At 39.5% G+C, this 26,231-nt stretch overlaps 1 protein-coding gene across 12 annotated transcripts in view; it reads right to left on the minus strand.

Moving 5' to 3' along the window:
- Nucleotides 1–1,628: 1,628 nt before the first annotated feature.
- PPIP5K1 (diphosphoinositol pentakisphosphate kinase 1) overlaps nucleotides 1,629–26,231 on the minus strand; it is a 147,916-nt gene continuing 123,313 nt past the window's right edge. For 6 of the 12 annotated variants that reach the window (XM_069983992.1, XM_069983982.1, XM_069983972.1 and 3 more), the window contains 3 exons: nucleotides 9,718–9,855; nucleotides 7,738–7,848; nucleotides 1,629–5,929 (listed from right to left, as the gene is read on the minus strand). In XM_069983992.1, the coding sequence (XP_069840093.1) occupies nucleotides 5,457–5,929; nucleotides 7,738–7,848; nucleotides 9,718–9,855 (722 nt within the window). In that variant the 3' untranslated portion in view covers nucleotides 1,629–5,456. Of the gene's footprint in view, nucleotides 5,930–7,737; nucleotides 7,849–8,557; nucleotides 8,933–9,717; nucleotides 9,856–22,276; nucleotides 22,457–26,231 lie in introns of those variants that run through there. The other 6 variants (XM_069983920.1, XM_069983927.1, XM_069983944.1 and 3 more) reach the window with 2 other exon arrangements.

The raw sequence follows: 26,231 nt of genomic DNA on the forward strand, positions 1-26,231 counted from the left end.
GGATGCCAGTGCTGCAGTTTCCGGTTTCCCGGTTTCCACACACAGCGCCGATCTATTCCCAGTCACCAACCCGAAGCACTGGAGGCAGGCCCTTCTGTCCCCGCTGTGACGTTCTGCCCTCCCCTGTGACGCAGCTCCATAAGAATCAATGAGGCAGCGTCAGAGAAGGGAGGGGTTTCGTCACACTGGGGGCAGGCGGGCCAACCTCCAGTGCTTCAGGTCAGGTCAGCGACCGGGAATAGACCAGCGGCTTGCATTGGCCTATTGAGGTAAAAAATCTCAGAGCGATGTGCCTGATGGTACATTCGCTTTAAGCTCTATTCAATTCAGTGGACCTGAGCTGCAAAACTCCACTCAAACTAAGGATAAGAGTGTTGCTGTTTCTGGTAGAAAGTAGTCATGTTTTTCTAAGCCTGCATAACCCCTTTAATAACAGACTGTGCTTCTTGAGTTGGACCTCTACTGGTAAAGATAGAGTGAAATCAAGGTCAAAGACACAGGAGGTACCATGATTTTATGAAAATCATTATTGGATAAAGGATCAAAACATAACATATAAATTACACATATAAATTCCATCTGAAGGTTGTGTGTGATATTGTGGCTGAGCCCCACTGAAAGCCAGACACAAAAGGGCAGGTACGGCTCTTTTTTTTAAAATTAAACTGCCTTTTTATTATTCTGTGCAAATCTTTTAAATGAGCCCCATTGCTGTGTGTAATAATGCCAAATTGTTGCTTCAGGTAAAAGCTATGGACACCACTGAAACCATTTTTCCATTGTTTTGCATGTACTTTTAGGATATACTTTTACACTGAATGGTATGCTGACTATTTTTCATCAAAATCTGTAGTGTTTCCACATATGTATCTGAAGTGGCAATTCTGCACCAAATCTCATTGTACTTTGTTGATGACAATCATCATTTTTGGATATGTAAAATAAAAAAAATAAAAAATCTGTGTAAAACCATAGCAACCAATCACAACTCAGCTTCCATTTTACCAGAGCTTTTTAAGATATAAAAGCTGTGCTGTGATTGGTTGCCATTGCCAAATTACAAAAGTTTTTAGTTTTACACAAATTGATAGATTTGGGTCAATGATTCTAAATCCACAGATTTTGTTGCAGATCTGCTTCTGCAGCTTACATGTACATTACAACACAAGCTTATAGATGGTGTTCTGCCTTCATTGGGTCAGACAGCTAACAGCTCAGTCTGTAGCCCATCTCTGACCTCTCCTGATGCCTAATAAATATACATAATATAAAATTTAAACTTATATCTATATTCAGGACAGGTGAGAAAAAAAATGACTGAGCCACCAGAGAGCTGTATGATGAAATGAACACAGAACAGCTTGTATTGTGGTATATACACATGCATCTTCCACAAGCACAAGGGTAGACATTTTTTTTAATAAAGACCAATTGCAAATCAGTTTTATTTGTTAATGTACATACAAAGCATAAAATGTGGGTTCAAATGCGTCCATAGCCTTTAAGTATATAACTATTGTTACTGTCTTGGAATCAAAGTGGATAGTCGTGATATACCCTAAGGGTGGGTTCACATTAAGGAATCCGCTCAAAGTTCCGGCAGATTCCGTCGCTTGTACCTGCTCGCTGCAGCAGGCATTTCCGCCCCTGCCATAGACACCATTCTATGGCCGGGCCGATTCCGCTAAAATAACTGTCATGTCAATTCTTTTGACGGACAGCAGAATCAGCCCGGCCATAGAATGTTGTTTATGGCAGGGGAGGAAAAGCGTGCTGCCACTAGCGGATTCGAGCGCCGGAATCTGCTGGAACGTCTCTGCACGGGTTTCTCAATGTAAACCCACCCTTACACTTCACAGTGTACAATACTATTTCAATATGGGTACATCTAAATATATCCATTGAATTTTTCAATTCCACTATGTTCTGGATTACTGCTTGCTGCCAGGGAATGGATGTACGTTACCTGTGATATACAAGTAATCTTTAGCCTGGGCAACCCCCTAACAGGAAGACCTGGACATTATAAAATATAGATCACTAACAATATATATAATGAATGAAGTGTGGCTGCTCACTCTTTTTTTTAAATTGACAGTATAAGACTAAAACAGTTTCCATTAAGACACTATATAACAGTAAACAATATGCCCATGGTTTGCATTCCTTCTTCTATGGGAGGCCCATGATGGAACATACATGATGTCAAAATATGGAAAGAGAAGGAATGGCGAAAATAAAACCGTCATAAACATCCAGCAATCTCTTTTTGATTTCTGGAAATCATATTAGGCTGATGTTCTGGCACAAGTACATTTCCTTTTATACAGTGCAGGGCATCAGCCTTACTACTAGAGCTCAAACATACATAAAGCCCCAATAGGGGCAGGAACGCTGTCACCCTACAAGTTATGTACAGTCCTAAATGTGGAAACGGGATGGATTGTTGCAAATCAATTCTGATTTTGTAAGAATTTCCCTTTTACCGTAAAAGATTTTGTGCATGTAAAGTATCTGTTACCAAACCCAAATGATGTTACACTAGGCCCACACATGAGGCCATGAAAGAGGTGCAAGGTGTGTTCCCTTGTTTCCTTAGATAGTAGACCCTTTCAAATAAAGAAACCTACGTGTACGATCACAGTAGGTAAGAAACTAGCACAGAAAACCCAGCGAATAACTTACATACAACAATTATAAAGATGATCACAACATAAAGTGACAATTTACACTGTACTAATCCACAAGAAAAATCTACAATGTAAACAAATCTGAGCACACAGAATCTGTATACGTAACACCTACTGATCACAAACGTAGAGGATTAAAGCAGACACAAACTTCCTGTATTCAGCGCAGTGGTGACATGGTCCAACCAGTATGGAGAAATACATTGGACAACTGTTTCTACATAAACGTTTATATATATTTATATATATAATATAGATTTATTCATTTAAATTGTAATATTCTAAAAAATAGCATTTTTCTCTTCACTTCTGATACAATAAACCTTTTTCTAACTACAATTAGGGCTTCCGGTTTTATTAAAAGTTCATATTATATTTTGCCTTTTGTTGATTTTTCACTTTTATTTATTTTTCATATATATAATTTTTACAATAAATTACCATTTTAATATATCTCACAATGAAACTAGAAAATTAAAGAAGGCTTTAAAATGTGTTAGAAAAATGTACCTGTATGTTTATACAACTAAATTTCAGTACATCAAAACCGGTAGCCATAATCTGTGGTCAAGTATAACAGCACAGGATGCATTCTAGTAAGCGAGTCCATCGTCTTCTATTCTGTTATTACGGTTCCAGATTACATTCCACTTTTCCTTAAGTTTACATGATTACTTTTCCTAGCAATACTTGAGAATACAGGAAATGATTCATAATGTTATTCTCTTTTGGCACCTAAACTTTTGTTCGATAAGTGGACTGTGAACCATATGCAAGAAAACACTTGCTCAGTAGTGATTTTCAAGTATTCATCAGGACTAAAATGCACCCTGTAAAGTCCAATCAATATACAAAATATAAAGCCGTATCTGCTCTAGCTGCTTTTAGTATAAATCTCTTAGTGCCCAAAACAGGGACACCTGGCAGTATATTCTACACACAGTCTACCAAAGTAGGTAGAAAAAAATGAAATTCAGCCATTGGATATAGGTCCTAACACATACATTCAAAAATAATTTCGCGTTAACATCTCTCTGGCACAGTCAGTCATACCACAAGAGCGTAGAGTGCAAATGGTGTATGACATAATAGCTCAGTGCAGACACTTTTTCAGAACAAATTGAAGAATTCTTATGTAGATATAGACACCAACTCTAACAAATGAATTCCAACTTGAAAGTGTTGTATCGTTGTGGCGAGTGTTTCCAAGTAGACTCCAACTCGGGAGTATTGTATTTAACATTAACACAGTCCTTAAAAGAGTGAAGTATCGGAAACAACCATCAAAATGTAGTAGCTTTAAAACTGTAATCCATATCCACTTGAATAATCATGTAGTACTCTTAGCTTTCAGTTACTCATCAATGCTGGTGAGATATGGACGTACTGTTGTAACCAGTATTGCTTGGACGTATAGTCAGTATGTAAAGAATACTAATGAAAATAGATGCATATACAAATAAAAGTCAATAAATAGGTTGATTACAGTAATTCACTACAAAGGTGTTTAAGAAGTCTTCATCACATATCATTTTCTCAAGCACCCCCTTGGTAAGTATGAGCATGTTATAGGTGATGCTCAAGATGTAGATGAGTGGCTCCTTAGTATGGCAAAGTATTCTTTCACAATCATCGAGTTAAGCTGCGGTCCTATGATTTGTGTTAAAGCTGAGCAAATGTTCAGACTGTTCACCGAAAGGAACTATGGTTAAAAGGTTTCAGCTACATTAGGCTGCAAGCTTTTGTAATGTAGAGTGCAGCTAAACAGGGTCCATCCAAATGTACATGTTGCTGGCAGGCCATATGTAAAGAACTTAACATGTTTAGTTAAAATCCGGCCAAAAAAAACTGGTAAGTCAGTAGTTGAAGGCTTATTTTCCCAGTATCTTCAGAATCTTTTACTGTAAAAAAATCATCCTATAGCAGCTTATAAATATATCATTAAACTCTCTATAGTCAAAACAGCTAATGCTGATCTAGAAGTGATACTGGCACCTGTTCTTCAAGAACATATAATAAGATCTGTTCAATATCTGACCCAATTAAAAACAATAAATGTTTGTTTTTTTCAAAAGTTATTATCAGTAATGATATTGATTGGAAATTGTCTCTACTGTTTCACCCACATTGGGACTGATCAATGCATCTAAAGAAGCCCTCTGGGTTTTATTTTTTTGCACATATATTGCTGACTCACCTCCAGTATTCCAGAAGTGTCATCTACTTCACGCCAGCTCAGCTGAATGCATAATTTTCATTACTGCAGCTGTGTGATATAACCACCAGTATGATAGTTTCACCAGAGTTACCAACTTCCTGTTAACTACATGATGCAATTATCACGTATCAGATCCCTCCTAACAGCATAGATTCCTCCCTACCCAGCTCCAACCTCCTTGTTTATCTCGATGAACCTTTCACGTGTAGCCTGCTGCTAAAGATCTTATATGTGCCTTAAGAGACACAAGTGGTGAAGTGATAGAGAAGATGGGTCCATACACTCTACAGTATTAATCTGTGGACAGAAGATCTATGTCACTGATCTATCATTTACTGCACAAAGATATAACTTACAGCAGGTGTGTAAGTTCTCCATCTCCTCTCCCTCTAAAAAGTGGCATCATGGAAAATGTAGGCTGCACCAGGAAAATATATCAGTAAAGAAAAGGAATCAAGATGGCAGACAACCCACACATGCCACATCCAACTAAAATATGCTGCACTATATAAACAAAAAAATATATTCCCAGAGTGATTCTTTGTGAACTAAAGTGAGGTTTCCTGCCCGTATATGGATAGTTCTGTCAACAGTTGCTCATTTAGCGCTGACTGCTGAATTATCTGATCATCGGAGTCTCTGATCCATGTAGTAGATGTCGCCTCCTCTGTAGGATCTTCACTTGGAAGTAAGTCTTCGTCTGGTGGTTCCGTTTCAGAAGGAGTCTCATCTTCCACACATGGCTTTGATGCTGCTGGCATGTCACAAGGAGACAGTGATGATAGACACAATGGGTCATTATTTGCAGGTTCTTCAGCTGAAGGCAAGTTATGACATATGTCCTGACTGCTGGCTGTGTCAATATTCTGCGTCTGCTGGGGTTGAAACATATCAAGATTCAAATTTTTTCTCTGTTCTTCAGTCAGTGTCTTTTCATTAAAGTTGAAACGTGCTGAAAGGTCTAAATTGGTTGGGGATGAAGGACCGGCACTTGACACAGTGCTGGATGGACCGCTGCTATCTGTTAATGACAATACAAGGTATTTGTTACCATTCATTGGTATTATTCATTAACCAAAAACACTGACATTTTGTACAACCTAGGACTCTTAAAGTGAACCTGTCAGATGGAATTCATGTCCCAAACTGCTGACACTGTTAGATAGCTGTAACGTCAAGGAGACTCATGGTACCTTTCATATATCTGTCACTTTTAAAAAACAATAGGCGAAATTTATCAAACATGGTGTAAAGTGAAACTGGTTCAGTTGCCCCTAGTAACCAATCAGATTCCACCTTTCATTTTCCAAAGAGTCTGTGAGGAATAAAAAATTTAATCTGATTGGTTGCTAGGGGCAACTGAGCCAGTTTCCCTTTACACCATGTTTAATAAATCTCCCCCAATTTATCAAAGCTGTTCCAAAGCTAAGCAGGAAAAACTGAAACTAGACAATCAAAAAATAAGTCCATTAAACAGATATGTTTAAAGGAAAAATGGACCATATTTTTGTGTACGCCTAAAAAAACGGATGTGTTTTGATCCATCTTTATCCTTTCTTTATAATTGAAGTCAATGGAAAAATAAATAAAAATGGATGCACACAAATGCATCAATTTCTTTAATCCGTTTTTTTACATTAAACAGATCTGTTAAACAGACAGCAAAAATGCAGTGTGAACCCAGCCCAACAGTCTAGGTTTCGTTTTTGGGAAAGATAAAGTAAACCCTTTAGATGGGACTTTTATGCCCTTTCAGTGTTAAAAATAGTGTTCAATGGGGGCAGTGCACACAGGCTAGAGAGAAGGGAGAGCAGATACAATGCAGTCTGCAGGAGAGAATCATATAAGGCTGTGTGCAAGTATAGAGAGAAAACAGAGCTCACAAAGCAAGCTGTTGAAGCAACAGTTGGGTTGCAGTCACACTGTAGTTTTTGTTTTTTAAACTGCCACTACAGCTATTGAGCCAAAACTAGGAGTGCATTAAGAAGTAATGGTAAATATAAAGGACGGACTTATACTTCTGCTTCCTGCCAGATCCACTTCTGGCTTTGCCTCAAAAAAATGCAGTGAAAAAGTTTTTGTTTTTTTTAACAAAGCACAAGTACAAAGAATAAAAATGCTTTTCAAAGGGTTTCATAGAAATTAAAGGGGTTATCCAGCACTACAAAAACATGGCCACTTTTCCCCCTACTGTTTTCTCCAGTTCAGGTGTGGTTTGCAATTAAGCTCCATTTACTTCAATGGAACTGAGTTTGAAACCCCACCCAATCTGGAGACAAGAGAGGGGGAAAAGTGTTTTTGTAGCGCTGGATAACCTCTTTAGGGTGCGTTCACACCTACCGCATCCGCAGCTTATTTTTCCGCGGAAATCCGCAGGTCTGGTAGTGCAGATTTCAACCTGCGAGAAATCCGCGTATGTGTGCGTTTTTTTCCGCAGCAAGTTTATCGCAACTGAAATGTCAGTTTAAAATGTCTCTCATTCTAAACTGACATTTTAGTTGCGATAAACTTGCTGCGGAAAAAACGCAAAACGCACACATACGTGGATTTCTCGCAGGTTAAAATCTGCACTACCAGACCTGCGGATTTCCGCGGAAAAATAAGCTGCGGATGCGGTAGGTGTGAACGCACCCTTAAAGTGTTATGTAATTTGTACAAACTTTTGGCATGTCATTCAAACATGTAAAAGGTTTAGATGGGTGACATGTCAAAAGTTTGCATAAATGACACTTTAATCTTCCTATAGTGTTTGATATAGCGATACATACAGATTTTCTACATTTCTCTATGCAATTTTTATGAAGTAACATACACACAAAAAGGACTTACACCAAGGAGGCCGCTCTGAACGGTGTCGTAAAGGAAGTGATGAAGAAGAGAGAATCCTGTGAGGCAGATAAACATCTCCCGCTGTATGGCGGTTCATGGAGTCACATCCCCCTTGATATAAATGAACAAATAGTAGAGATAACTCAGCTGTGACAGAGATACTATGAGTAGATCCTGGCTCTCTGATAACTATGACTATCCGTGTGAGATATTTTTTCATAGACTTTAATATAGCACATTATTAAATTTGAAAAATGGTTCTATTTTTTCCCTAATTTTATAACCTGATGTGTATTGCTTTATACACTGCTTTTGCTGCCATGTGTATATGAAAAGTATGAATTTTATTTGATGAACATTGTACATCAATGGGATAGCAAAATCAACAATGCTAAATTAAAGAATTTAATGAAAAAAATTTATGTATTCACATAGGGAGGAATTCCCTTTTTTATGCAGAAAATTTACCAAACATATTTCTTTGTCAGCTGAATATGGTGCTCTACCGAAGGTCAGAGCTAGGGATGAGCAAATTTACAGTAATAACAAAGCTGTTGTTTTGTTACAAAGAAATTGTTTTGTTAGCTCAGCAGTCCGTTTATCAGCCGGTTGCCTTCTAATTCAATGTGGCTCCACTCAAGGTGGCGGGAAAAGCTGGATCCAGTCCTGGGAAACTTCTCCCAGTGTTCCCAAGACTGGATCCAGCTTTTCCCGGGAGGAGCGGCACGGAGCAACAGTGAGTTAGAAGGCAGCTGGCTGATAAACGGATTGCAGAGCTAACAAAACGATTTGCTTCGTTATTACTGTAAATTCACTCATCTCTAGCCACAGCTACAGGTCTGTACTCATAGTAGGCAAAACAGTACAAATATGAATCCTGTTCAACAGGACAGCTTTCACCACCTCCCTCTACCTCTTTCTCTGGTGAGGGATAGGTTGGTATGTATGTGTGTGTATCAAGGTATATCAACTGCCTTCTTGAAGGGTGGGAAGAGCCCTACCCTCATGACTACACTGGACTCATAACTATTCTTTTAGCACTCCTAATGGCAAAACTGCCCCAATTTGTGCTGTTTTGGTTACATAAATCAACAAAAACATTTGCCAAACCCAAACCTAATGAATCACCTGTCAGTTCATTTAGTATTGTAAAAGTCTTCTCACTTTCCAAAGTGTTCTGATTCTCTGGTCAAGTCTGGAAGAAGACAAAGAAATGACTTTTACAAGACTAACTGAATCTATAGTATGAGTCATCAAGATTAAACCTAATGACTCATTTAATCTTGTAAAAGCCATTCCCTTTCCAAGTGCTCCGATACCCTGGAGCAATCAGGAATAAGATAGTCTAAAGTCTCATTCCAGATTTCTCAAGAGAATCTGAACACTTGATATGCGTAATGACTTTTACAGAACTAAATGAAACTGGCCGATTTATTAGATTTGGTGAACCAGGCTGCAGATTAACTCAACTCTAACTAGGAGTACAGACCTGTACCTACACAGGGCAGTATATACAGCAATCAGACCAGCTTCAAAGCTGAAATCCAGGGTCCCGATTGCTGATGCTCATTTGTCTTAGTAATTGGGAAGGAAGTCCAAGTGCTGTCTTGTAATACAGGGACAAAAAGTGACCATAATGTGACTCTCTGAGAGCAGCCTAAGGTGGGCACAAATGAAACAGGACTGCATTTAACTACTTTCTTTGATCACTAATTTAGAAAAATTTACTTTTTTCCCTTCAAGCTTTGCCACTTACTCTATGTGCCTAAGAAAGACGGCTGAGAGCTTTATGTTTGAATAGACTAGCAGTGCCCATCTCTGACAGTTGCTCTACTCAAATAGCTGGACAAGGGACACCCGTTTCTGTTATCTATTAGGGTTCCGGTGAATGGACTCCCAATGATTAGATAGCCACTGTGGTTCGCAAGAAACCCCTTTTAAATAACACATATATGGCACTGTTTAATGTTGTAAACATACCTGCTGATCCCCTTGAATGGGTCTCAGCAAACTTTTTACATATGTCTGTTAAGAATTCGCTGACTTGTTTGAGAGACAATGAGTTGTGAAGAGTCTCCAGAGGGTAGATAGTAGGAACCATTGAACATCCCTCAAATCCTGTAATAAAAAACAAAATACTATAAGTGTTAGCATGCCTACATTTTAATATAGCACACTATCACATAAGTAGACTTCATTCAAACAAAAGTCTCTGCAAACTACAAATTCATATAGTTTGTATGCAAAGTTTGGGCAGAACCGTGCAAGGAAACCCAATTAACTAGCTGTACTGCACTAATAACCCAGTGACATGTCCCCTATGGCTTTTACTATTTTAGGCTATATTCACACATCCGTAGTGCTGTTTGCAATTGCAGAAAGCACTCTGTGCATTCATAGTGGTCCGCAATTTATGGAACACAACATAGACAGTGACCTGGTCCGCAATTACGGGCCTGCACTGCAACATTTCCTATTTTTGTGGAATGAATCACAGCCTATTCACGGATCAGCAAAAAAAAACAACAAAAAAAACAATTGTGGATGTTTGAATAGGCACGGAGAAACCTATACGTTTTAAATCGTTCCGTTATTGCAGGACAATAATTTAAATTGAAATTACGGACAAATTTAGCGATGTGTGAATGTGAACAGACATTTTGCGACGTGTGAATAGAAATACTTATACAGTGATCTATAGAAAGCAGGGTGTTCATCATAATAGGGGTTGCAAACTATTCCAACCTTTCAAAAGGCTACTGCTTTCTACTGGAGATCAAATAATACAAGTGGGCATACCCTACATCTGTCCTCATTTTACTTTCTCTCCACTATTTCTGTATGGATGAGAATCTTAAATCACTTAACTCATTCAACCTCTGCATCTGGTCAATATTTACTTATGTATACACAAAGGATACAAATCATGAAGGAATATTCTTGAATGTACATCAGGGATGCTATATTTAGTTATAATTTACAATAAAACAACATATTCCAGTCCACAGAAGCTCACACTCACCCCCTTACCACTCTCTAGTAGGATGTAATGTGTACCGTCCTGCTTCCATATCCCATATCAACGACAACAAGTCATCAAGTACCATAGCCATACCCAACCAATACACATCCCAACCTCCGAAACATCATTTTTACTCATTCAGTTTTAAAGTGAAACTATCAGCAGGAAATTCAGACATTAAAGTGGAAGTCCCACATTAAAAAAATTTAAAAGTAATAAGTAAAATAATAAGTAAACTCACCCCTCTTCGTGCCTCTGTTGCACAGCTTCCAGACCCTGTTGACGGCCGCCAGCTGTCATCTTCTGCTGGAAACCGGATACATCACATACCCCGCTCTTCCAGCTGCAACATCACAGCCAGGCTGTGTCAGCATTTTTTCAGTTTCGTGGGACTTCCCTTTTAACCTCTAACAATACTAGGTAGATGTTTGTGCCAGGTGACATGCAGCTTGTCTCACATCTTTTTTCCTGATGTTGCCAGGTATGAAGGAGGCTTTCCTAAGGCCTTACAGTGCTCTGGGCTGGAGCACCTCTTCATTCCCCCTCCCCTTGGCTTGACTGACAGTTTTCAGCCCTGAGACCAAAATCGTATGCATAAGCTGTGTTTTTGTAGTTGTTTTGGACCACAGACTGCTAAAAGAACGGCAACATATTTTTCCTGGGCCTCAAACTGACCTAACGCTGTTAGCAGTTAATGCAGTTCCTGCTGACAGATTCACTTTAAAATCACCCACTATTATTTATCGTACCATGTAGTACCACTTGAAACAGTGCCTGGTGTGGTTATAAGTGCCATTTAGGAACTGCTTATGTGTCTAGATGCGTATTTTTCTCTCTCTTTCATTGATAGTTTTTATTGGACTCTAGATAATCTACAGCATGAAAAATAATCACAGATTTTATTCCACAGTAGAAAATGGTTTTGGAAACCAAAAGCTTTAGCCAGGACCCCTTTTTCTGCAATGCCCTGGGAGGAGGTGGGTGAAAAAAAAAATACATCAATTTACCTTCCTGGCTCCAGCAATGTCACCCCCCTTCCCGACGCTCCAGTACCCCAGTGTCTGGCCACTTCCTGGTCTGAGCAGGCCTGCCACATGACGTCCCAAGTCCCATCTCAGCCATACAGTGGAAGAGGTGGGACACTGCTACAGCTGCTGAATTGCTAATAGCTCATGTAAACAGTGTCGGCTGTCTCTGCACTATATAATGCCCCTAGGGGTAATCTGAGGTTGAGACCACATCTGGAATACTGTGTCCAGTTCTGGAGACATCACCTAAAAAGGGATATTAATAAAATAGAACAGGTCCAAAGACAGGCTACAAAAATGGTGGAGGGTGTCAGGCATAAAATATATCAGGAAAGACTTAACCTCTTCCCACATGAGGGCGTAACTGTACGTACTCATTTAAAATGCTGCTTTTCCCCATCCCTGGTGTCTAGTGACGATCCTCGCATCTTAACCCGGCCGGGGTCTGCGCCATAATGGCGCTGATCCTGGCTCTGCATTCTATTGCTTTCGTCTGCAGCAGTCGAGAGCAATAGAAAACTGATCTCATCGATCTATGTAGAATATCTATACTGCATAGCTCTCAATGAGAGATTAGAGCAGTGATACTAGAAGACTTCTTGTATGTGTGTAAAAAAAGATAAAACAAATTTTGTGAATAAAAAATCCCCTCCCCTAATAAAAGTTTGAATCATGCCCCTTTTCCCATTTTATAAATATAAACAAACAAACTTGTTTGGTATCGCCGCGTGCATAATCGCCCGAACTATTAATTTATTGCATTCTTGATGGGGTAAGCGCATAAAAATTGCAAAGGGCAAAATTGCACATTTTACTCGCATCAAATCCAGAAAAATTGTAATAAAAAGCGATCAAAAAGTTCAATACGCGCAATCAAGGTACCGATAAAAAGAACACATCATGGTGCAAAAAATGACACCTCACACAGCCCCATACACCAAAGAATAAAAGCGCTATAAGCATGGTAATAGAGTGATTTTAAGGAACATATATTTTTTAAAAAAGGTTTTAATTTTTTAAAAGCCATCAAATAAAATAAACGTTATGCAAGTTAAATTTCGTTGTAATCACTTGAGAAACATGTACAACAAGTCAGCTTTACCCTAGGGCGAACGGCGTAACACAAAACCTCCCCAAATTAAAAAAGTGTGTTTTGTTTTTTTTTAATTTTACCACATTTAATTTTTTTTCTGGTTTTGCAGCGTACTTTATGCAAAAATTAAGCCCGCAAAAATTAAATTAGCCCGGTCCTGAAGGGGTTAAGGATTTGAATCTTTATAGTCTGGAGTAAAGAAGGGAAAGGGGGGACATGATTGAAACCTTTAAGTATGTTAAATGACTAAATAAGGTTCAGGAGGGAAGGGTTTTTAGTAAAAAAAAAAAACTGAACTCAAGAACAAGAGGACACAGTGAGAGGTTAGAAGCAACGTGAGAAAATACTACTTTACTGAAAGAATAGTAGATGCTTGGAATGAACTTCCAGCAGATGTGGTTGGTAAATCTACAATAACAGAATGTAAACCTGCCCCGTATATACATATATGTATCCTAAGATAATAAGAAGGGAAATACTAAAGGGCAGACTAGATGGACCCAGTGAACCCGATCATTTTAACGGACCGCCGGAGTTCTCTTACCTTTCTCTGTGCGGTCTGATTGGCGATCTGCTCATTGAGTCTGCCACAGGCAGGCTCAATAAGCAGAGCGCCTATTACACTGATCAATGCTATGCCTACGGCATATCTTTGTACAGTGTATGCAATCTGATGATTGCATGTAAAAGTCCCCCAGGGGAACTTAAAATGTGTAAAAAAAAATAATAATAATAAAAAAAAAAAGTTTTTAAAAATACCCCAAAGCCCCTCCCCCAATAAACGTTAAAATCATCCCTCTTTCCCATAATATAAATAAAACCTACAAAACTAAATAAACATATTACATACCGTAGCTTGCATAATTGTCCGATCTATTAAAATATAACAATTGTCATCGCGAACGGCGTAAGCGAAAAGCGGGGGAAAAAGTGCCAGGATTGCAGATTTTTTGTTACTTTATATATATATATATAGAAAAAATTTATAAAAAGTGATCAAAATGTCCGATTTACACAAATATGGTATTAATAAAAACTAGAGATCATGGCACAAAAAATGACACCCCACACAGCCCCCTAGGTGAAAAAATAAAACCGTTATAAGAGTCTCAATAGGGCCATTCTACTAATAATTAATTGCAAAAAAAAAAAAAGGATTTCATTTAAAATATATATAACATTAGAGAATCTGTGTAAACCTGCATGTGGTTGTGTTCGGACTGACGTATATAATAATGGTATCAAGTCTCTTTTTTTTTCGTATAGTGCATTACGTAGACACAGGAACCCCCCAAAAGTTACCATACTGCATTCTTTTTTTCCAATTTCACCAATTTATATTTTCATAAAAAATATTTTTGGGGTTCCATCATAAATGTTATGGTAGAATGAAAGCCAATACAAAGTACACCTATTCCTGAAAAAACAAGGCCTCACATGGCCCTGTAAATAGAAAATTGAAAGTGCTAGAGCTCTAAGAAGGGGAGGAGGAAAAAAAGAAAACATAAAAATGAAAATTGTCGCTGTCCACTGGGTCATTTTGGGATTGGTCCTCAAAAAAAATAAAAAAGACTTTATAGTACTGGGCTAGCAGCTATCTCCGGTGTATGGTCAGCTTTAAGTTCCTGATCACCCAGATCAACCCCACCCAGGGGTTTTATATTGATCTGATCACAACTAGAGATGAGCGAGTACTAAAATGCTCGGGTGCTCAATACGAATATTTCCCGATGCTCGGGTGCTCGTTTCGAGTAGCCAACCCCATTGAAGTCAAGGGGAAACTCGAGAATTTTTGCAGGGGACCAAAGCTCTGCACAGGGAAGGTTGCCTGAAAACCTGGAAACCTCAGAAAATGATGGAAACAACACGAAAAATGGACAGGAAACAGCAGGGGTAGCATGCATGGATGCCTCTGGGGCTGGTTAATCGCAACATTACGCCAAATTATGGGCAACAGCCGGGTGGTGGCCCTTCAATACAATTTTGCTGACCCAGACCAAGATGGGCAAGGCACATGTTAGGAAAGCACCCAAATAGGTGCAACTGGGAGGACTTTTGGTGTAGTCTATGGAGTCCGTGTGTACCAGGTACTGTTTGTTTCAGAGCACCCATTACACTGCACAGCCAGGATAGGTGTAACTGCACTACAGATCCCAGCAAGCCAAGGTACAGCAGCAGCAAAAATGAGTACTGAGAGAACTTTGGGCAATTTCTTTGGGGTCTATGTGGACCCACGTGCTGTCCCCTTTCTGGCACCAGTTGCTCTGCACAGTGTGCAGCCAAGATGGCGGTAGCTGCACTACAAGTCCCAGCCAGCAGTCAAGAGGAGGCCAAAAAAAATTTAGTTGTAGCCCTTAGAAGGACTGTTGGGTTGGGTTACTCTCCCTGACAGACAGCAGCTCTCTCCCTAATCTCTTCAAGCCTGCGTCTGACACGAGCATCACGGGACCTGATTCTTATATGCCCATGTCATCTGATCTGGCCAGCCAATCACTGATATCAACATGTAGAGTTCCCAGGTGTTGCTAGGAGGTCCCAAAGATTCTCCTGCATGATGACTGGCTGAGAAAAAGCCGCCAAACATGCAGGAAGAGGAAGATGCCACTGTCTTGAGTATTGCGAGATGCTCGTCCGAGTAACGAGTACCCTAATACTCGAACGAGTACCAAGCTCGGACAAGCATGCACACTCATCTCTAATCACAACTTCTTTATTGTGGATTGGTGCTAAAGCTTACATATCACCAGAAATTTCTGCCCAGGGTTGGAGCAAATATTATAGAAACACTTTCAAGGTGCCTACATATTTGAAAAAGAACCATAAAAAAATAAGATTTCTTTACTGCTTTTACATTACTGCTTAAAGGAGAAGTGCGACGCTAAGAAATTATTCTTAGTTATGCTCAGTTGCGGCTGAGCAGTTATGGCTGAGCCGATGACGCCGCAGAGGGGGGCCGGCATCAGGGACGGCTGCAGCGATTCGGGAGGCACATTACAAAGTTGTATAACTTTGTAATGTGTGTTATTTTGTGAATAATTTCTTAGCGCCGCACTACCCCTTTAAGCGTAACACATCTGTTAAATGATATCCATTAGAAGATAATCCTACTTATGACCAATTAACACAAATGTACACATATAACAAAGAATAGGGTTGTTCATGGTCAAGGCATTTTGCTGCATGCACATAAGAGATTCATTCAAGTTGATAACTCTTAGAAAACTTTTATCTCCCTCAGAAAAATAGAAACCATGCAACACAATGTCATAAACACTTGTAATATCCATTATTGGATAGCAGCACAGTAGAATTCAAGCAATTACTGCAATGTTATCATTTTTATTTTTCATTCATTATCATTTTAGTATTTGTAAAGCACCCGGGACTTCTGGCACAAGCCTTCTGCAACACACGCTGCCTGTGCCAGATGAGAGAACAGGGGAGAGAAAAATGCCGGGAGACCTGCAGCAGGTGGGGGAGAGTGGGAGGTGCATTTTGGTTTTTCTTTTTTATGTACAGTGGGGGCCATCTACTAAAGGGGGACAATACAGGGGGCCATATACCGATATGGGGACTACACTGGGGGCCATATTCTGATAGGGAGACTTCACTGGGAACCATTTAATGACAGGGGGACTACACTGGAGACCATATACTGATTGGGGGCATCTACTAAAGTGGATCTACACAGGGGGGCATGGACCCAATGGGGACTACACAGAGGGGCATCTATCTGAAGGGAAGTAGATGGCCCCCAAAGGGGAGTTTGCGATCTACCTCTAAATGGGTCAGTGTATGGGGGGATACTGTTATTTGTATAGTGGATGTTGATTTTATTGTCGCCACATGATTTGCTTCTCAAAGGGGTCCGCTAAGGCTCTGTCACCCAAGGGCCCACAAAAACTGGAGCTGGCCCTGCAAAAGGCCACCCTGCACACAGAATTTACTACAATTTACACCTTCCAGCAGAAGGGTGCAGCAGAAGCTTCTTTGTCTTCATGTGTCCATACTCCTGCATATCTTACAAGTGGTTGTACAGAGTATTGCAGCATTGCCCAATTCTTATCTTAGAAAACCCCTTTAAGGCACCTTTACATTTTCTTTCATAGCTGGGACTGAATCCAAAAAAGGGAAAAGTAAGTCTTCCTTTCACTGTCTTGGCTAATAAAAATAAAACACAAACTGCTCAAATTGTACTGTGTTGCTTAGGAACATTTCTAGCAAATGAACATTTAAGTGAATAAAAAAAGGAAAAATTATTTTTATTACAATACTGTTCCAGAGGCAGTGGTACGTAGCTATATATACACCTAGCCACTGCCAGTATGTATGCATTTAATTGATACAGATGGAGTTGGGCAATGGCATGGTGACAAGTTGCTATTCTCCTTGTAGCCAGCACAGTGTGGTTTTGTTATCTGAAATTGTAGGCTGGAGGCTAGAAATACACTAGTACTGTAAACAGTTATAGCCTCATATAAGGCTCATCCTCATTCAGTTTACATAAGTCCTCTTAGCCTCGAAGATGAGGCCATTAGAGGGATCGAAAAAATTGGCAGTGCCAAGTATTTTTATTTCTTGTTTCCATATTGATCATGTTTTTGATCTTGATAGTTTTAAAAGCCATGGTCTGAAGTATTAACTTAAGTGTTACTGTAGCTTGTAAATTGAGTAACCATTTGGATGTTTCAGCTTTTAACATGGATCGAAAAAGAATAATCTTTGGTGTCTACCATTTACCTCTATGTAATTTTTTTTGATCTTGTAATGTTCCTGTTTGTCACCCCCTATTGCTTGCAAAGCTGTAGAATTAAGGGCCCCTAATAATAAATAATAACAATAGTTTAGCTAACTGCATCTAGTTTATACTTAGTTTCTTAAGAACATGAGTAAGGCCACATTCATACATTTGTATACTGTCTGCATCCCCGCTACTACATGTAGCACTACAGATGTGCATCTGTAGCTGTCTGCAATTGCATGGACCCATTCAACAGTGATAGGTGATCCGTGCAAATACAGGCTGTATAAAAGCTTGCCAGTATTTTTAGCGGCACGGATCGCAGCTCTTTTAAAAAGTGTAAAACGTGACTATTGATATCAATGGGTACTATACTGTCCCCAATACTACTGACGTGTGAAAGAGACCTAACACAAGAGGACAAAAAGCGTTAGTTCACGTATGTATGCAATTCTAATAGGACCAATGCAATATTTGTATCAAAATCTATGAATATGAATCATATATAAATTTCATACATTTTATGACAGTGTGTATATTGCTTAAATAGCAGTCTTTAAGGCTGGGTTCACACTACGTTTTATGCAATCCGTTTTTTTTTCCCATTAGTTTTTTGGAAAAAAAACGGATGAAAAACAGATGAAGAAAACAGATGTATGTGTGTGCATCCGTTTTGATCAGTTTTATAAAAGAAACAGATCAAAAAGACGTACACAAAAACGTAGTCAACCTCATTTTTGTGTCCGTAAAAAAAAAAAAAGGATCTGTTTTGATCCTTTTTTTTTTTAATAATGGAATTCTATGGAAAAACGGATCAAAACAGATGCAAACACATGCATCATTTTTTTGCAAAAAAAATGGATGAAAAAAACAGATTGCTAAAACATAGTGTGAACCCAGCCTAACTTTCTTGTTTTTGTAAATAATATAAGTAACACATGTTCATATACTGATAGATAATAATTATTAACTAATTGTAACTGTGAACTTTTTCCATGCACGGATATAAAGATGTACATAGAGTTGAAAATTAATTACAGGCACTGTAAAAAGTATGAAGAACTAATTACTCATATGGAGTAGTAATTTTTAGGATGCCTCAGTTTTTTACAGTTCTTCAATTAACTTCAATATTATGTACACATTAACCATCAACTTCTAGCTGAATATTTAACATAAGAGCATTATTATTATTATTAATATTATTATTGTTATTAAAGAGGTCAGGTCCAGAACCGATGAAGATCAATTACAATCTCTGTGTAAACCTGGTGGCGTGTTAAATTCAACTGTTAACATAAATTTGGGGAAAATGTAGCATTACATAGAGGTTACTAAATTTAGTGGACATGATTATGTAATGTCATACAAATAATATGTATAGGTAAGGTATACTGACCATATATATGCTGAAATGTCCCAGGCTATTGAATATGAAAAAAGAATATAGAAGGTAATAAGCTAAAAAATAACCTTTATTGGTATACAGAATAAAAATATACTATGTATACAATGCAAATAACAAAAATACAATGTGCATGAAATGCTATACAATATACTGTATACAGTGTGCATAAAGCACTATCTCTCCAACAGATAGCAATACCACAGAACCATACAGTAGAAGTTGTATAGACTGTCAAATAGTGCCCATGAGTCCTCAGCCGAGGAGAGGGAGATACTATAATAGTCAGAATCAACTTCTCGGTCCTATATTGTCGATATTGTCCGTATGTAATACGTGCAGGTCACTGTCTGTTAGGGACTGTCAGTCCCAAATATGTCAGTGTGTCCTGTCACCATCAGTACCATCACCCTTGTTGGTGACGTCATCAGGGGTCAAGAGGTGCACAAGAGGAAGGTACATGAATGTGCGAAATAATGATCGTCAGAGCCCTTAGTGGCAGCCTGACTGGAACACATCTCCGGTTAATCACTGAAGACGGGGAGGCTATTAGTGGGAACACAGCAACACTCACTGTTACTTATTATCGACCCTGCAGAATTTTCCACATTTTGGCCACTGCAGCTTCGGGACAAACTGCACATGGGTCCAAACACCTGGGTACAGTGAGTAACCTGCTTACACCATCTCCCCATCATCTCTCAGATGCCAATATTCTCTAACCTTCATCACGGCTGGAATATACTAAGGGCTCTGACGATCATTGTTTTGCACATTCATGTACCTTTCTCTTGTGCACCTCTTGACCCCTGATGACGTCACCAACAAGGGTGACAGAAACGCGTAGGATAAAGGTGACAGGACACACTGTAACATATTTGGGACTGACAGTCCCTAACAGACAGTGACCTGCACGTATTACATACGGACAATATAGGACAGAGAAGTTGATTCCGACTATTATAGTATCTCCCTCTCCTCGGCTGAGGACGCATGGGCACTATTTGACAGTCTATACAACTTCTACTGTTTGGTTCTGTGGTATTGCTATCTGTTGGAGAGATAGTGCTTTATGCACACTGTATATATTGTATAGCATTTCATGCACATTGTATTTTTGTTATTTGCATTGTTTACATAGTATATTTACCAATAAATATATATATCAATAAAGGTTATATTTTAGCTTATTCCCTTCCATAATCTTTTTTCATGATTATGTAATGCACAGAAAGGCCAAGAACTCCAGAGTGAGAGATGCTCTTTATAGTCACTCTCTAATCTGGTCCAGAATAGGGGGTCACCCTTTACCATCTTAGTTATCTCACTGGCTACTCCATTTATTTCAAGAGTTGATCCTGTCAAGTTGATCCTGTCAATAGGGCAAGCTTCATTTCCCTATTTCCCAATACATTTCCCTATTTAGTTATTAGAAACGTATATGGTCAGAAGTGAGTGAGAGAAGTTGTTTGGGGGGGGGGGGGGGGGTCAGATTGTGGGTACAGAGTCGCTTTAAGTCAAAATTGAGAGAGAGAGAGAATGTTGCAGTTGCCATACAGTATATTTAGCTTAGAAAAGGTTGCCTAGTCCGATACCTTGCAGCCATGGTAAGTTAATAGTAATCATACTGGCAAGGAAAGGAGCAGTGGAGAACAGAGCATGCATGTGCAGCTGATCTCAAATAGAATTAATGCGAGCTACAGAAATTACCATATAATTGTCACCTGCTTTTTTTAGTGGCCAAGACTAATGTTCTTCTCCATTATTTTGACATATATTATTTTAATGTCTCCATTTTTGTGTGAAAAAGCACTTTAAGCCTATGTTCCCACAATGCCATTTTAGACAAAATAAGTAATGAACATGAAGATTATTTGCGGCCATTATTTATTAAAAGATGGATGTCTTTTTCACGGCGGTCCTGTTGTGTGAACATAGCCTAAAGGAGAACTCTGGCCAGGACCCATTTTTTTCTTACCCCCATGTTGCCACCCGCATACTTCTATTCCGAATACTGGCCGCTTCCTTGTCTTGAGATGGGACTTGGCACATGTGGCGGTTCCGCAGCGGGTAGCAGTATCCTGCTCTGCATGGTTGAGCAGGCCTGTCACATCTCAAGACCAGGAAGCAGCCAGACACCGGGGACTGGAGCGGACCCAAGCAGGTAGCAGTGCGGAGGCTAGGGAGGTAAGTGGATGTTATTTTTTCACCCATCCCCTCCCCGGGCATTCAGAAAAAATGACTCCCAAACGAGGTTCTAAATATTTACATTTCCAAGCATTCAAATACTAAATAAATCATTTTGAATGGTGACTTTAAAACTACAGTAACATGAGCAATAACAACTCCATTTACTCTTATAGCTCTATATTTTACAATTAACTGCCCATCTAGACATGATACTTTTACTATGATAAACTTTATAGCCAAGCAAGGAAGCTAGAATAGTACGGCTACTTTGAATCACAATTCTTGTCTTAAGGAAGCCAACTGGTTGGTATTTGGATGCACCAGATTTACCAATCAGCCTGATATACTTTGATAAGGCTGGCCCACTAGTAAACATGGGCCTGGGTGTGTGTGCGCTAATAGCCTTAGACTACAGCAAGTACTATTCAATTGTAATAGAAATAAAAGAGTAAACAATGTGTGTCAAATTTTTAGGTTAGCATTTGTAGCTGCGTGTCTGCCTATGTCTGACATCCCCACTATAAGCTTATTTGTTGGTGTGTGGATCAATGATAATGGCCACTAACTCTTAAATCACCATCCTAGCCATGTATCAAAATTTTTGGGCCACTGTTCTACTCTACGTCTGCATATATATATATATATATATATATATATATATATATATATATATATACACTGTATATGAAGCTATGGAAGCTGAAAAATGAAGTACTTTAGTTTATACTTGCATTTGGCATTTATATTGTTAAATGTAAAATAAATGGTAATGTCGATTTCTGATTACAAACACAGCAACCAAGCAAAGCTCTCAAGTGCATACGTGGAACTTGAGAAGTAATAATATGACTCAAGGCAACACAAAAATGCACAGGAAGCAAATCACTGAAAAAGAACACTGGGGTGAAAAAAGGCAAGTTAATGACCAGACAGACACTCATATGCTTGCTTTGTGGTACGGGCATCTTAATATTTCTCAGCACACTTTGCATTCCATAAAGCAGACAGCGGAACTGTCTCTGCCCCCATAGCTGAAGGCACAGCAGAAAGCGTGCAGTACCGTAGAGGCACTCCAAATCGTCCTGGCCCGATATTAGCCAGTTCTTGAAGAGACGGAGATGGTAGGAGCATTGGTGCAGGTGGTGGGCCATGGCCCCATCCAGACAGATGTTCCGAGACTGAGGGTATTCAGAGGAAAAGCGACGCAGCAGCTGGGCGACCTCGTGGTCTTCCAGGCATTCTAGAGGAAAGTGGCCCACAACAAGCGACAAGGAAAAAGAGAAGCGTGAGGATGGCAAGATGGAAAGAAGGGTCAAAAAGAAAAGCAAAATAAACACATGACGAGGTATCTGGAAATGTGTAAAGCCGTAGATGGAGGATTCTTGCATTCCATGCTAAAAGAATAAAAATATTCAAAACTAAAGCAACTTAATGAGAGACCTAAACATTGTTCAGATTATTTAACAGGCCTTTAGCAAATTGTGTCATAAGCAAAAGCTGCAAAGCATATCAATTAAGTTCATGGCAGTAAATCACTATCTGTTCCTGATTAGTAGCTGCCCAATAGCTATGTCTATAGTAAGAGATGTGATCTGAATATCATATGCAATATTCCACACAACAATCCACACAAGCAATTTTGCTTGTACTCATGTTTTATGTAAATGTGACTAGTTGCTTTCAATGCTTCTTTAAAAATAGTTTTGGCCCTATTTAGCCCTCAAAAAACTACATTCTGACTTCCTGGGCTGCGATGGGTGATTGTAAATTTCTTTTTTTTTTTCTGAATACCATAAAAGTGACATTGCATAAAACAACAAACACATGCAATTGCCATGATGTTAAGAGTGTGTGATAAGCCTAGGGATAGGGCATTCTGTGATTTGAAAATAAGTTCCGGTTGGTCATAAAGAACTACAGTTCTTTATGCGGTCAATGACAGGTACATGCAACTGTAAAGACATACAGTTATTGTACATGCCTGCAGCATATGATCATTGGCATTCTTTAAACCTGTGTTTCAAATGTACAGAAACTAAAATATAATATTTTATGTAAGTTGCATATATAAAAAAAATACACAAAAAGAATAGCTGGAAAATAGTCCTTTGCTTCAAGCTGGACTGTACATTATGCACATTATGTACATTATTTTAGCTTTGTGTTGTGATACATGAAATTATCACCTATCTCAAATTACAATATGTGTATGCGTCTGTGAGTTTGGTGTGAAAAACATCAACAGTTTATCAAGTTAACTGTTCCTTACTGTCTCTTACAAGTCTTAAGGCCCTATTAGGGTATGTTAACACTGAGCTGTGGAATCTGCCTGCCTCAGTGTGAAACAGCGTCTCTATGGGAGGGCTCGCACAGCTCTGCTCTCCACTCAAAGAATTGACATGTCAATTCTTCAAACGGAGAGCAGAGACACGCAAGCCCTCCGATAGAGAAGCCGTTTGACACTGAGGCAGGTGGGATTCCACGGCTTGTCACTTCAGAGACTCCTTAGTGCCAGTGTCGACTTTCCAGCAGGAACTCGGGAAAAGACTAAAGGATGTAAGGAAGCTGGGGAGCTTGGAGAGGTAAGGTAATGCTTTATTATTCTCTATGTAGTGCCGATCTTCAAAAAGGGCTCTCGAACTTCCCCAGGTAATTATAGACCCGTAAGCTTAACGTCCATTGTGGGGAAACTATTTGAGGGGCTTATAAGGGACTACATCCAGGAATATGTAGTGGCTAATAGTATTATAAGTGATAACCAGCATGGTTTTACTAAGGACAGAAGCTGTCAAACCAACCTAATATGTTTCTATGAAGAGGTAAGTAGAAGCCTGGATGGCGGCGCGGCTGTGGATATTGTGTACCTGGATTTTGCAAAAGCGTTTGACACAGTTCCTCATGGACGTCTGATGGGTAAGTTAAAGTCTATCGGTTTGGAAAATTTAATGTGTAACTGGATTGAAAACTGGCTTAATAATCGTACCCAGAGAGTGGTGGTCAATGATTCCTACTCCGAATGGTCCCAGGTAATAAGTGGTGTACCCCAAAGGTCAGTACTGGGCCCTCTTCTGTTTAACTTGTTTATTAATGATATTGAGAATGGAATTAACAGCAATGTTCTATCTTTGCAGATGACACCAAGCTTTGTAGTACAGTACAGTCTATGGAGGATGTGCAGATGTTACAGGATGACTTAGACACACTGAGTGTTTGGGCGTCCACTTGGCAAATGAGGTTCAATGTGGATAAATGTAAAGTTATGCACCTGGGTACTAATAACCCGCATGCATCATATGTCCTGGGGGGAGTTACTCTGGGAGAGTCGCTGATAGAGAATGATCTGGGTGTACTTGTAGATAATAGACTACAGAACAGCACACAATGTCAGTCAGTGGCTTCTAAGGCCAGCAGGATATTGTCATGCATTAAAACAGGCATGGACTCACGGGACAGGGATATAATATTACTGCTTTATAAAGCTTTGGTGCGGCCCCATCTGGAGTATGCCGTCCAGTTTTGGAACCCGATTCATAAAAAGGATGTTCTAGAGCTGGAGAGGGTACAAAGACGGGCAACTAAACTAATAAGGGGAATAGAGCATCTTAGTTATGAGGAGAGATTAAAATAATTACATTTGTTTAGTCTGGAGAAGAGACGTTTAAGGGGGAGATATGATTAACTTATTTAAATATATAAATGGCCCCTACAAGAGATATGGGGAAAAGATGTTCCAGGTAAAACCCCCTCAAAGGACAAGAGGGCACTGCCTCCGCCTGGAGAAAAAAAGGTTCAATCTCTGGAGGCGACAAGTCTTCTTTACCATGAGAACTGTGAATCTGTGGAACAGTCTACCACAGGATCTGGTCACAGCAAAAACAGTAGAGGGCTTCAAAACAGGGCTAGACAAGTTCTTAGACCAAAATAATATAAATGCATATGTATAGAACCTATCACCCCTCCCCTTCCCTGTATTCATCCCCTCCTTGGTTAAACTTGATGGACATGTGTCTTTTTTCAACCGTATTAACTATGTATATATACAGCAAGGACTGAATGATCGAGCCGTGTTATAGGCTTGGTAAGCGAGCGCCAAACTAGCAGATCAGCACTCACTTACACAGAATATTGGGCCGTGTAATACGGCCCTTATACATTGAGCAACAAGATGGGAAGCACTTAAGTGATTGCTTTTGGCTCATTCTAGCAATTGGTGAATGTCAAAAGTTTTTGTAAGTGGCAGTGACACTTAAAATATCAACACTGTCTCAAAACCACTTGTACCTTCGGATAGCTGCTTTTAATCCAAGATATGTCCTGCGGTCCGTTCGGCAGGTAATGCAGTCATTGTCTTAAAAAACTTTTAAATTTGCAGCCGGTGCCAAACGGGAGTATCTGTGTCCTAACTTTGCACCACCTCTCCGTCCCTCCTCCCCACCCTCCTCTTCATTAGGAATGCTCCAGGCAGATTGCCTCCTATTCCCCACCTGTGTCAGCCCGGCACATGGGCTGGATCATTAAGCACATGTGCAATGTTCAACATGGAGAAAATGTTCCAGTGTCATTCCTAATGATGAAGAGGGTGGGGAGGAGGGACGGAGGGGTGGTGCAAAGTTAGGACACAGATACTCCCGTTGGGCACGGGCTGCAAGTTTAAAAGTTGTTTTTTAGGACAATAACTGCATCACCCGCCAAATGCACCCCAGGACAGATTGGACCCCTTGGATTAAAAGCAGCTATCCGAAGGTTCAAGTGGTTTGGGGGGTCAGATTGTTGGTACAGAGTCACTTTAACAAAGCTCAAGTCAGTTCTAAAAGCAGTGCTACTTATTACTGCCTGACTCATAACAGTGAAAACTTTATATCTATTCTAAATCTGGTCCTGCTTACAATGTTTGAAAATGTATAATACATACTGTACATCAAAGGCAACCATTTAAATTTACCTTTACACGACTCTGAAGGGAACGTTTCATCACACTTGCCATAAGAACAGTCACAATAAGGGTACAAACACAC

The sequence above is a fragment of the Dendropsophus ebraccatus genome, chromosome 1 (genome assembly GCF_027789765.1).
Source record: "Dendropsophus ebraccatus isolate aDenEbr1 chromosome 1, aDenEbr1.pat, whole genome shotgun sequence".
NCBI lineage: Eukaryota > Metazoa > Chordata > Amphibia > Anura > Hylidae > Dendropsophus > Dendropsophus ebraccatus.